The sequence below is a fragment of the Pteropus medius genome, unplaced genomic scaffold (assembly GCF_902729225.1).
Source record: "Pteropus medius unplaced genomic scaffold, Ma_sr-lr_union100, whole genome shotgun sequence".
NCBI lineage: Eukaryota > Metazoa > Chordata > Mammalia > Chiroptera > Pteropodidae > Pteropus > Pteropus medius.
In genome coordinates this window covers 1,231,089-1,244,294 of record NW_024352004.1, presented here as the reverse complement: position 1 = coordinate 1,244,294, position 13,206 = coordinate 1,231,089, and the positions used below count along the sequence as shown (strand labels likewise).

Below are 13,206 nucleotides of genomic sequence, written 5' to 3'. Positions count from 1 at the left end.
CAGCAGCCCTCTGGAATCTTCTCTCCCTCCCAGTTACTAACTCCTCTGGGTAAACAACCTTTGTCCTTGCCTTCCTCCACCCCTCTCCCTTGGGGCCCCTTGCTGAGGAATGCAGCAGCTGGGAGGCTGCCCAAGCCTGCCCAGGGGCCTTTGGGTCCCTGGCTAGTACCCCACAATGGAAGGCAGGCCTCAGGCCAGTGTTTCTGGAGGCTGGAAAGCCACATCCTTTCTGAGTCTTGGGTTTCCCATCTGCAAAATGGGAACAATTATTCCTCTGGCCCTTTCTGACAGAGCTGCCCCAGATCAAAGGGAGCGGGGCTAAAACCCTTGGCCAGGGTTTTAGGGGCAGGCTCCACAGGGATGGGAGATTTTGCTCTCTTGAAATCCATCCCTTCCTAGAATCTATTCTTGCCTTTCGTCATTGTAGAAGGCACTGGTGAGGCCTGGGTGTGGCAGGGCAGAAATGAAAGTTGTCCTGGCAACTCGCGGGGTTCATCAACATTTCCATTTAGTAGGTCCCAGGCCTGAGCTCTTCTCTTGCCCAATGTGGCCTGTCAAAATGAGCCTTCCTGGAATGGAAGCTAGGTCAGGCCAGCCAGGCCTCTGCCCCTCCCTGTGCAAGGTGGCAGAGCCAACACAGGCTCAGTGGTGAGTTGACTAACTTCCCCCTCCACCACTTCAGATTGACACTCTGCAGGTCTAACAAAGATGTTGGGAGAGTGATTCAAGGAGAGACAGTGTCTGGGGAAGGGTGGGTCTGAGAGTGAGGGGTGTGTGAGCTCCTTTCAGAGCCCAATACTGCTGGCATGTTGGTGGTTATCTGCATCAGGCTGACTCAGCTCTCTACTATATGCAGACAGGTGAGGGGCTCACTTCAGAGAAGCAGGATGCATAGATGCACAGCTGGCACCAGGAAAGCCAGGCCACCAGCTCTGCTAAGGATCGATTCACTGCCCCTCTCTGCCTCTTGGTCTGATTTTTCATCAGGAGAAAACTGCCCTTCAGTGCTTACTTGTAAGCCTCTTCCAGGAGGTAAACTGACGATTAACCTCCTGCCCAACCCCTGGCTGGGACGTGTAGGGGGTGGGGGACTGTCAGGGACAAGGAGACACCCAGACCTCCTCCAGCCCAGCCTTCTACACTATGGGAAAGATGGGGAGAATACAGGGATCCTGGGAACAAACTCTGAAGGAACCTCTCAACCTGGGCCTTCTCCAAAAGTCCCAGCTCTCTCTCGTCTGAGGAAGCTCCCAGCTCTTCCCATCAGTCTAACATCTTAAGTTGAGTTCCGGCTGAACCCAGGGGTTCCTGATTGAGCCCCTCCCACTTCAGCATCCTCCTTTATAAAACCTCGAAGCAGTCTGATTATTGCTGACACACGACACACAGAGAAGAATTCAGGCATCCTGGAGATCTTGCTAGGTCTCCAGTGTAGAGGTCTGCTGTCCTCCCAGGTGTGGGGCAAGGGGGGGGACTGGAACCCCAAGATCCAAACCTCTCTGAGACAAATGTGCTTTGATTCTCAGCACCCTAGTGAAATCAGTCCAAGCCACTCACATTTGATTTCCCCAAAACCATTTAATTTCTTTGTGAAAAATAAGGTGACACCAAAGAACAAACCGTGGAAATGACAGGTGGAAGTCTGATCCTGTTTTAGCTGTTCTCATGGGGCACGAGGTTTCTGAGAGTGGTTTTCATCTGACACCTGCCTCTTTGAGACCCAGCTGGCCTGAGTGTGTATGAAATGGAACTGTGTCCTTAGGTCAACGTGGCTGGGGAGAGGGGGGCACCCCTAGGTGCCCAGCTCCCCACCACCTGAGCTGCCCTCTCGGTTCCACATTTCATTCTCCTGCCGAAGCCGCTGGTTCTCTGTCCGGAGCCTCTCTACCTCTGCAGCCAGCTCCTCCACCTGACGACAGGACTGCCGGCTGGTGCATCTCTGCAGCTGCTGCAGCCTCCTTGTCTCCTCCTCGGCCTGCGACAGCCTCCGCTCCAGGTCCAGGTAGTCTTGCACCAGCTCCTGCTTGCTGCGGCCCTGCAGCCTCTCAGTATGGTAGCGCTCATAGGCCTCCGAGAAATCTCTCTGCTGGAACTCACCGTGACCGTGGCCCAGCCTGTCGCTGTCCCCTGCCTCGCTCTCTCCACTGGAGCCTGGGTGGGAGGCCCCATGAGGCACATCCAGGTCGGGCTCCTCAGGGTCTCGGTCATTCATCAGGAACTGGGTGGTGTTGTAGGGCGCCACGGGCTGGCCCTTGGCAAACATCTCCTCGCGGACCCGGGAGGCCCTCTGGCTCTGCCTCTCATCCCGCTGTTGCTTCTCGGCCCAGCTCAGTTCCAGGTAGGGCCGCCAGTGCCGCTTGCGCTTTGAAGGCCGCCTGCGGTGTTTCTTCCGGCCCAGCACAGACTCCACTGAGCAGCCCCTTGGGCTCTGGGTCTGGAGGCCCCTACTTTTCCAGCCGAGGTCACTGCCAGCCCTCATAGGATCTTCCTCCTCTGAGTGGCTCTCCATGCGGGGTGTCAGGGGCAGGGAACCGCCAGGGTCGTGAGGCTCAGTGGGTATTGCTGGGCTCCCAGGAGCACCAGGTGTCTAAAGAGAGAGCATGAGGAAGGATGGATCACAGCCAGGCTGTCCCTGGTGGTGAAATCCTTCCCTGTCCCCCACTGCCTAAAGCCAACCTTTCTACACCCAGCTAACTTGGTCCCTCTCTAGCTCTCATCCTTCTGCAACCATCTGTTTGTTTATGGCTTACCTGTCTACCGTCTGTCCCCCAACCCACCCCAAGCAAACTCACAGCGAGAGCAGGAATTTCACCTGTGTTTTTCACTTGGTAATTTCAATGCATAGAACAGTACCTGGCACAGAGCAGGCACTCAGTAAATACTATCTGAATGAATGAAGTAGGGAAAAAAAAGAAAAGCAGTATGGAAAGTGGCTCCTGATGCATTTGCTTGATCAAAAGCCCAAATGGCACTTGTTCTTCCCTCTTCCTAGAAAACTTGTCTTTCAGACAGAGCTGGCTTGCTTCATGGGCAAGTGATCCATGCAGTCACACAGAGCCCCCCTCCCCTTTAGAAAGGCCCCACCCCACACTTTGCTTAATGCTCTGCTGTCACTACCTTGAACTTCTTAATAATTTTTTTTTAAGAAAGAGCCCTTTGCACTGAGCCCCGTAAATTAGGTAGCTTATCCTGCTTCCAGCTATTTGGATAGTTGACTCTTTTTTATCCTTTAGGGCTTCGTTCCAATGTCACCCCTTCAGAGAGGCCCTCACTGACCTATCTAATGTAGCGTCCATCTCCCCTTCCCACTGACTCCATTATCACATGACACAGTTAACATCCTATGTTGAATTTAGCACATTCACCATCTCTCTTCCTCCTCTAAGAACATGCCCTGTGTGTTCAGTTCACCACTGTGTCCCTGTGCAGGACCCAAGGTGAGTGCTTAACAAATATGTGAGAGAGAGATCCAGAAGATATTGGAACACAAGACTCTCCTTTCTCTCATTCTGGGGTGAAGAGACGGAGTACATTTATTCTAGGCAGAAGTTGGTATCGCTCTTCCTTATGAAGGGCAGCAAAGAGGTTCTCACTCGGGAGAGGAAGAACCAACCCCCAGCCTGCAGCTGAGAGAGTTCTAGAACTTATCTAAGAGGTGGAAAGGACTCTATCAAGAGAGTATGTGTCCCAGGCATCTGGTTATCTTTGTCGTGGTGAGGGTGGGAATACTATGTGTGGGGGATGGGGAATGAGTAGCTCTAAGTTTGTGGTTTGGGGAATTCTAATAATAACTACTACCACTGACTGGTATGTTGTTTTATAATGGATAACATGGTTCAGGGACATGTGAGCGTGAGTCCATACAAGCAAAGGGTATGTACTGGGGGATGCAGCCCTGTAAAAGCTGGAGGTGTGTTAAGTGTCTTTTGAAGACTGAAAAGAACGTCAGAGAAAAGGAGGAATGTTGGAGGGAGGGAGGGAGTGAGGTCTGTTGTGTTGTGTTGTATTGTTACTTCACCTGCAGGGAGATCATCAATCAAGAGTGATAGCCCTTGTCTCCATCAGTGTCTTTGGCCAAATGAGACAGAGATCTGCCCCACCTGGAAGAGGCAAGGCCGCTGGGAACTATGAGGCAGGGTAGCTTGTTTATGTGTGCACAATCATTCACCTGCTCCCAATCCTCAGCAAATGTCCCCTAATAATCTTTCCCTCATCTAGGGCCAACCCTGCCCTTTTAAGTCCATACTCTCCTCCCTGCGCTCTCCCCAACTCCCACCACTCCACCCCCAGGCTTATCCTTCTACTGTTACCATTATTGCAGGCAAGCTGTGTGACCTGAGCGAGTCATTTGCCCTCTCTGAACTTTCTAGTACAGACATGTCATGAAACCCAAATTAAATAAATCCAGAAAACATTGGAAGTGGCTAGATAGGGTGAGTCAGAGGAGCTGAGTTCCCTCCTCAACTGTAGAGAGTAGGGGATTAGGGAAGAATGGACAAGGTGGAGGCAGTGAGAGAAAGCATGGGCCTGGAGGATTTGGGCTTCTGTTGTCAGATCAGAGGTGACATTCTGAGGGCCTGATACAATCTGTCTCTCCGTCTCTCCTGGGTGACATCCTACCCCCTACTCATCTCAAATTATGAACCAATTGCTCAAACTATTTTCCACATTTCACACTTGGTCCTCAGCCCAGACAAAATGCAAGGCAGGGTTGTATTGTCAGAAGCCCCTAAGTTTAAAAGCTGGGTCTGTTGCTTGCTGGCTGCATGATTCTAGAAAAGGTATTTCAGCTCTGAGAACCCTAACTTCTTTGAAATGGAAACAATAAATCCTACCTTGAAGAGCTACTAGGATTGGTCATGAGATAGCACAGATTTAGTGTCTGGCATATTGCCCAATGCATAGTAGGGACTCATTTAAAAATATTGGTTTTCCATATCTGCCAACACATCTGAGACAAGAAGCCAAGATTCCAGATGGCAGGATCCACGTTCAGGGCACTCAGGTGGTTGGGAGGGTGAGCCTTACCTTGGCCTCCTCCAGGGCTGCTGGTGATTCTGTATTTGTTGGTCTGGTTCAGAGTGGCCACCTTCTTCTGTTCCAAATCTCCCAGCAGATGCCTAGTGACACCTGCTTTAAATAACAACAGAAACCTAAGACCTGAAGAATTTTCAGGAAGACTCTGGCTGCCCAGGAATTATTTTACCAAGGCAGCAGCAGCCATTTTGTAGCACCAGGCTACACACCCCTATTTTCAAATGAAGGCCCCAAACGCTGCCTCCACACCCTGGTTTTCACACCTCCAGCCAGCAAAGGGCCAAATGGGAATTAAGAAGTCATTTTCCCAATCCTGTTTCTCAGGCCCTAGGCCAGGGCTTACATTCTACACTGCTCTCCTGGAAGTCACTGAGGCCCAGGCCGGCAACTCTAGAAAGTTAGACCTAAGCTTTGTTTGTTACCCCAAAAACCAAAGGAGGAAAGACTGCCTGGGGAGGACAATACACCTACAGCAATGGCCTGGAGAGGCTAGGAGTGCAGTGGATCAGTGGCTCCGACAAGAAAATATGTAGCAAGTTCAGATGGGGTCCTTTCCAGAGGGTCTCAATCTTAACTGCAGGCCCCTACCTCCTCCCCGCTACCTCCTCCCGAGGCTGGGCTCCAGAAGTCAATGCTTCAAGAAAGTAGGCTGGGCCTGGGCTGAGCCTGGGCCTTTCATCTACAGGGCCTGGCCCACCTCCCTCTTTCCTCTCAGGATGGGGAAACAGAGGAAAGGGTAAGAAGTCTTCGCATTACACGCAACTGAAAGGAAAACCCAACTGGGATAAGGATGGATTCCTTGGGAGAGGGAAAATGATCCGGGAAGGAGGTTTTACAAAGGCGGAAAACTGACCTATTTGTTGTCAAGGGCTATGCACACGATTACATCTGTGTGTCTTTCTGTGCGATCGCCTGCCTGTGCAATTGCCAAAGCTTCAACCCTACCTCTTGCTGCAGTTGCAGCAGCTCTGGTCAAGCCGCCAAGGCACTAAGGTTGGGGGAGGGGACAGCTTGACAGCGCGGTGCCTGCTGGGGATGGTAGTTCTTCTAGCCTGGAAAGGCTGACCAAGATCCTGTCACGTCAACAGCCACACTAAGAACTCCAAATCCCACCTACCCTTGCGCGGGTGTCGTAGTGCCCTCACCCATGAATTCTTTGATTGGTCAACTCGTCTGCCAATATTCCCACTTTCGTCAACGATTGGCTGTGCGGAAGCACACCGGGAACCGCCTTTCAAGTTCAATTAAAGAGTTCATTGATGGCGTTAATCTCTACCAGGCAGAAAATAGATCCGGCTGATAGGGGAGGGGCTTGGGGGGCGGAGGGATCCTCGGCCTTAGAGGAAGGCGACGGGAAGAATCGGTGGCCGCCGCCGCCATTTTGGGCTGGGAGGAGGCAGCGGAGGGACTCGCTGCGCAGTGAGAGCACCCCTGTGGGGGGTGGTCCGGGCGCGGGGAGAGGCCGGGCCGAGTGGGCTGCCTGAAGTGGCGGCGCCGGGAGACAGCGGGAAGTGGGACCGGGGACCGGAGGGGTGAAGGTTGGCGTCTCCCCGGCCGGGCCTGGTCCTCAAACCGTCCCGGCAGCCCCGCAGCCTCGCCTCTCACAAAGGGCGGGGTTCTTGGGTAATTACCGCGTGTTTCCCGAGACCCTAGCTGGGGAGAGACCGGGTGAAACTTCTCTCCTCTGCTTTCCTTTCTCGGGGGTGCAGATCTTGTGGTCGAGCTCTGCCAAGTTCTTTCCCTATCTCCGTTCGGCCTGGGTATGGCGGCGAGGCCCAGCGTAGCGGGACCCCTACTTCGACGGGCGAGGTGGGAGCGACACCAGATTCCAAAGACTGGCGCCACGGGGGAGGGTGGAGGTCGCAACACTGGCCCTTGCTGCGCATCCCTCTGGCATGGCAGTGAGCTGGAGCCTCCGAAGTTGGAGAGTCCGGTGCACCCACCATCTACCCCCATACACCAAGGCCATTTGATGGCCCGGGTTGCAAAAAGAAACAGTCTTCTTCTTACTGTAAAACAACCACTAATTTCTCCTGGGACCAGCTAGATAGGGGCATGTAGACACCTTCACGAGCCCAATGCTTGGAAATTTCTGAGCGCTCTTGGCCTCAGGGTTTATCTTATCCAGCCCCGATTCGTGGACCTCGCACGTTGCCAGCCACTTTGGGAAACACCGAAAGTGTGCTCTTTTCACCTCTCTTGAAAGTTTACACCAAAGGGGGATGATGAGTTGTTGCCCTTTACAGGGTTGGGACACAAAATAACTTAAGAGTCGCCATGGCCCATTTCGGATGCTTTAGGAACATCTGTTTGCATTTTGAAATCTGAGCCATAACTTTTACCAAAACTTGGGAGAAATGTATGCCCTCCTAGAGGAAAAAACGAACTGATTCCAATGTAATCTTTATCAGACTACAAATTCTTTCCACTTTAAAGAGCTTTTTTCCACAAAGTATATAGAGTATTTTGCCACTGGTGCATTGTTGCTAGGGAACCTCAATTTTGAAATTCCAAGTAATTAAGAATCTCTTCTGTAGATCCTAGATGCTACCAAAATAGAAGTTGCAGGTTGGAGCTACTCCACATGCGTGGAGTTTGGGGAGTAGGGGAGATCTGCTTTGAAAAAAATAAATACTCATCCTTACATTACAGCTGTAACAGCTTCTTAAAGTATGAAGTTCTTTTGAATTGCAGATTAAACCATCTTGTTTCCTACTGCTCGAAATCTAAATTCAGAGAGAGTTATAGCTCAGAGATATCTTAATTTTGTTGCCAAAATGTCAGTTAAAATTTTGCCTACGTAGACTCTGAAGTAGGCGAGTGACTGGGCAGTGAACTTTATCTTTGAGAGTACCTTGTGATGAAAGTCATTGTCAGTTACAGGTGGTCAAAGCATTCCTAAGCCTTTGGGAATGACAAAAACCTTGAAAAGTTCTTCAGAACTGAATTCCTGTTCCTCTTGTCAATAAAAAAATTTTTTTTTAAGTTGTAAAAATGACAGTTCCATAGCTTTAACTATTTTCTCCTGCCCCCCAGAGGTTCTTAGAGAAAGTCTCAGAAATGGATTGCAAAGAGATGATCACCATTGACTCCAGTTCTTAATTCAAAATTTGAACCACTTAATCCTAAATGAAGCTTCAGTATACTTGATTCATACCATAGATTGACTTTTGGCTTGTGTCGTGTTCATTTTACACTGTCTTCAGATCAAGAGAAGATTCAAGTTAGGAAAAGCTGACACTAATTTGGTAGGAGTTAAGTTAAATAGTTATAGGAGCTGAAAGGGCCTCTGAAGATTATGGTTCTCTCAATGAAGGAGGATCACAGACTCTTGTGATTCATCCTTCATTATGAAGTAATCTAGTTAAACCTTTTGATGTTACTAAAAAGAATATTGTACCAGGTGTAAAAATTTGTTATTTATAAATATGAAAGCTTACCTCTTTAAGGTTGACCCATATACATTACCATTCCCTGATAAGAAAAGTTGGGAATAAAACCAGTTTGTTAATGGTCCCTTGGTTATCCACTGAGGAAAACAGGACTGGAAGTTAGGAACTCCAAATTCTGTTTCTGAGTGTGCTACCACCGACTTGGCTAGAGGCCAGATCTTGAAGATTAGGCCAGACTGTTGTTGCTGAGTCTGTTGTCATCTAATGTTCAACCAGACCTTCAACTTCCTCCTTAGCTCTCCCCTTTCAGATGAGTTGCTTTGTGGTTTATGACAAATTCTACAAACCTTATATGCCTCAATTTCTTAACTTGAAAATGGTATCAATGCTGCCTCATAAATACCTTGAGGAATAACTATCCTGCAGTGACTGTCTAAAGATTTACTGACTAACTTTGTTATTTGGGAACTTTAGAACTTCTGCTGTCAAAGGTTTGGGGGCAGTTGGGAGGGCTGCTTCACTGAAGTGTGCCTATGGCAGCACGAAGGGAGCCCATCCAAATAGGGTCAGTCTCTCAGGGTACCAAGCAGTTGTTATTGTGAAGTCTTGGACATTTTACATTTGCCTAATGGCCAACTCCTAGGGACTAATGACTGTGTAAGCAGGATTCATTGATTCTTTGCAGCGGCCCTCTTCAGGATGAAGATGCTCACTTCTAAACGATTTGATTTCCACAGATTTTTACAATCTATTTAGCTCTCACCATTCTCTGCCTTTCGTCTAAGTTGTTCTATGTTTGCTGTTTTATTAAGTACACTTTTAGTAATAACTAGAGGAAAAGGTAGAACTAACCTCTTCGACATTCCCTTCCATCCTCCAATATGGCCTTATACTTTTGTCCTAAAGTTGTACTGGAGTTATCCAGGTATGCAGAATTACATGTTTAGGGCAGGTTTCAGAACTTCAAATTAACCTCCTCCACTACCACTCTGGAGATAAGGACAAGTTCTGCTGAATAGCTCATAAAAGTAGTGATGCTATCATTTTCTCAAATTCTTGTGCATGGAGTACTCTAAAGCTCCCATGTTTTCCTTCAGGAATAGCCTTTTTGTTCACCACAAACCCAGGGCTTTTTAACACTTCATACAAAGTCAGTAAATGTGTCAGATAGAATGTGACTTCAGATGAGTTTACAATTTCCTTCTGAATGTTTCCTCTTCTTGGAAAAAATGTATAAGCCAGTGTAACTGCTCTTGGTGTGCTGTATTGAAAGATCACAGTATTTCAAAAGACCAACAGTTTGCTCTAGTACTCAACCATTTGAAAGATTTTTGATGATGTGCAAAGGTTTATTAGTAAAGTACTAAGATTATTCCTACTGTTGACCATGTTGTTACATTTGTCATAATTGAACTGCCTCTAAGTAAAACCCAAGAAAAAGTTTATTTGGGAGGATTTATGAGAGGTACATTATTGATCTGTTTAAAACCCAGCCTTTGTTTTTTCAACAAGAAATGGGATGAGGTTGTAAGCTTTCCAGTATTCAAAAACTATTGGAAAATTGGCCAAAGATGGAATCTTTGGTCAGCAGATTCTGTTGTGCTGAGGGCCTGCATTTGACATCTTCTTTCTTTTAAAAATTGCTCCTCATTTTAGCATCAACCATTTACACTTTACGTGAGAAAGAATAGTAAAGTGGAATTTTATTTGACCTTGTCAAATGTGAAAAATTTTTTAAACAAAAACTCATACACCACATGTACTTAGGTACAAATACTATCTTTTCTCTAGCGGACTTTTCTATCACACTGTCATGAATATTTGTTGCCAGCTGTTCTTGGCGTAAGTGGCCAGGGGGACACTTGTAGTATATTACCTAATGTTTGACTAAATATAGTCAGCCCTTGATTTTCTGAAGGTAATTATTTCTCGAATTCACTCTGGTTTCTCTTACTTTTTTTCTTCATTCACAATTTCTCTTGCAGTTAACTTCTGTATCTTCAAAGTCGATTTTGGTTTCTAACTTGAGGTCATTAGGATAAATATATTTACATTTCCCCCAGCAAAGGATTTTTATATAAAATTTATATAAATTTTTGCATTTATACTTCTATAAATCCTGAAGTAAAAATTAAAATACTGGTCAAATGGGCAACTGCTGGATGATGTGCAGCACATTTTAACACTATCATTTATTTATAGCAGTTATAAGGTAGGCACAGCCTCATTTTGCTTATGAACAGTGAGGCTGAGAGTCTGAGCCATGTGTCTAGGGTTGCACTGCTGGGTACATTAAAGGTATGACTGGGACCCTGGTATTTTGACTCTTAGCCTAGTCCAGTTTTTATCATATTTCCTCTCTTTAGCGATATCTAGTCAATTTTTCAGAACTAAGTCAATCTGGAACTCCCTGGTGTTCTCTCTACAAACTGAAATTTAAAGGCCCCTGTCTCCTGAGGGCCTTTTTATGTTACAGGATAGACCAAGAAAAGTTTTACTTACTCAAAGGCTGATTAAGCTGCCCAGCCAGCTCTCTCAAGGTTTGGGAATCGCTTTGCTCTGGATGAATACTCTGACCCCAGTATTAGAAAGGAAACAAACTGAAATTGCCAATGTAAAACAGTGTCTTTTGTGCAGCTCATTTGAAATGTTTGGCAGAGAGACATCAGTGAAAAGCTAGAATGGACTCGAGGATCATTTGTAATCACAACTCCGTTAATATAGGTAATTCAGTCTTCTCTCTCCCCTGAGATCAATATGCTAGTCAAATGTTTCAATGTAGAAAGTGTTGATAGAAACTGAAATTTCACACAAACCTTATCATTCTAGGAACATAAATGCAATAAATATAGTAAAATGCCAGTGCCTTTGAAAGCAAAATTCAGAAAGTTACATAGTTCAAGGTAAATCAGAGTAATTTGAGTTATTTAAAACTAAATATTTGTATATATATTTTTTAAGACTGGACTGAATTTGCCTCCTAAGAGTAAAACATTACTATTTTTTTCTGATAAGTACACTTACAAAGTTTTTCCAAGGCATAGGGGAAACACAATCATTATACATAAATCTTATTAAGGAGATTCTAAAATCTGGGGTTATCAGTGCTGCATCCCAGTGCAGAGGTTTCTGCTCTGCACTGTAAAGCCAGAGGGCAGTGTTGCTGCCTTTCAACTAAACATCCAGGTTTCTGGGACTGCTGCATGACATCATAGCAGAAGGAAAATTAAAAACACAAAAACTATTTCAAAATAGACATTTAATGTAGTTTTAGGCCAAAGGAAAAACTGATCAGATATTGTCTCCAGTGGACCACATACCAGAATAAAGCCAGCTCAGACCAGCTTTGAAGGCCCCGAGTCAGTCTTGACTGGCATAATTTCTTGATTCATTGATTTGTGTATGCTTCTTACGCATTATAAGGTGCATTTCACTCTTGAAGTTCCCACCACTTCCACTATTTTATTTAACTGCAAAAGCAAGCTTTCCAATAGGATTTTTTTTTTTAACCTTCAAGAGGTTTGACAATCTCATGATTCTCTTGAATTCTTTGCCCCAGAAAAATATACATATAACACAAGTCAACATATACTTTTATAGGGTTTGTGGACCCCAAAGCCCTGCTGTAGTTTCTAAGGCTCCAAGTTAAGGAACCCCTGTGCTAGTGATTTAAGTAGTGCAATTGCCCTAAGGAAACACTAACAGGGCAGTGAAGATTGGCTAGGTGAACCATGGGGATAGCAGGAAAGTCTTTTCTTACTCTTTTGATTTGGGGGCAGAAATTCCCAGGGTCTCCCTGCATTATCAAGAGTAGGACTCCTCAAGAACTGCAGCTATCAGCACAGTTTAGGGAGACAGAACAGCAGATGTGTGGGGAATGTGCAGGGTTCTCACTCAGCCCCTAAGGAGTTAAATTAGCTCCCGAACCAGCAGCTTTGTATTTGAAATACAGTGAGGGACATTTCTAATTTTAATTTGACCCTCATGGAAAGATGGACAGCTTCTATTCCTTTTTTTGGTATAAGGAGCTCCTAAGTATTGCATAATTAGGGTGAGTCCTTGGAATGCCCCAACAGCCATTTCCTCCATAAATCCGATATTCTCTACCTCTAAACAACCTAAAGAGGTGCTCCATGAGTTTTATCCAACCATTGCTTTTCCCTAAGCAAGAGCTTTACCAAGAGCCTCTTGCGGGCGTCCAGGAACTCCTTCCAGCCTCATTGGTGGGGGGTGAGGGATTACTAAAAACCTACTTGTAGGAATGAAATGAGGCTGTCAGTTATCTGCCAAATTAGGTTTACATTTTTGTTAATAGACTTCTGAATAGCTAATGAGAAGCAGAATTAAAGTTTAAGCTGCTGATTGTAGCCACTTTCTACTTCCCAAACATCCAACACTGGTTTTCTTTCTCCAACATCAAGAAAAAAGGCACTAGAAAGCAAACACATTTAAGTTCGAAGCTATTTAAATCTTTATACTTTGCCTGAACTATATATTATAGCACACTAAAACCTATTCAAGGGAAAACCTGGCAAATTGAAAATTCACCCATTAAAGATTTTTTTCAAACTGACCTATTTAATGATTTCTTTGCCCCCAAAAAATGCAGTTGCATAAAATCAGCGCTATTTTGAATTAGCTCTAGAAATCACACAACTATGTTACATTTACAAGTATTAAATTTATTATATCTAGAATTTAATTGTTCTCAGATTTGGCCACCTTATAGCTTTAAGGAAGGGATTTTTAACAAAAAAAAAAAAAATGCATTATAATT

The 13,206-nt window shown here is 45.9% G+C and overlaps 1 protein-coding gene across 1 annotated transcript; it reads right to left on the bottom strand.

The window, feature by feature from the left end:
• Positions 1-1,558: 1,558 nt before the first annotated feature.
• On the bottom strand, positions 1,559-6,186 carry HEXIM2 (HEXIM P-TEFb complex subunit 2). The gene is given in 4 exon segments (XM_039846845.1): positions 1,559-2,587; positions 5,029-5,068; positions 5,070-5,130; positions 6,183-6,186. Coding segments are annotated over 4 exon segments (900 nt in total). The 3' UTR covers positions 1,559-1,792.
• Positions 6,187-13,206: the final 7,020 nt, after the last annotated feature.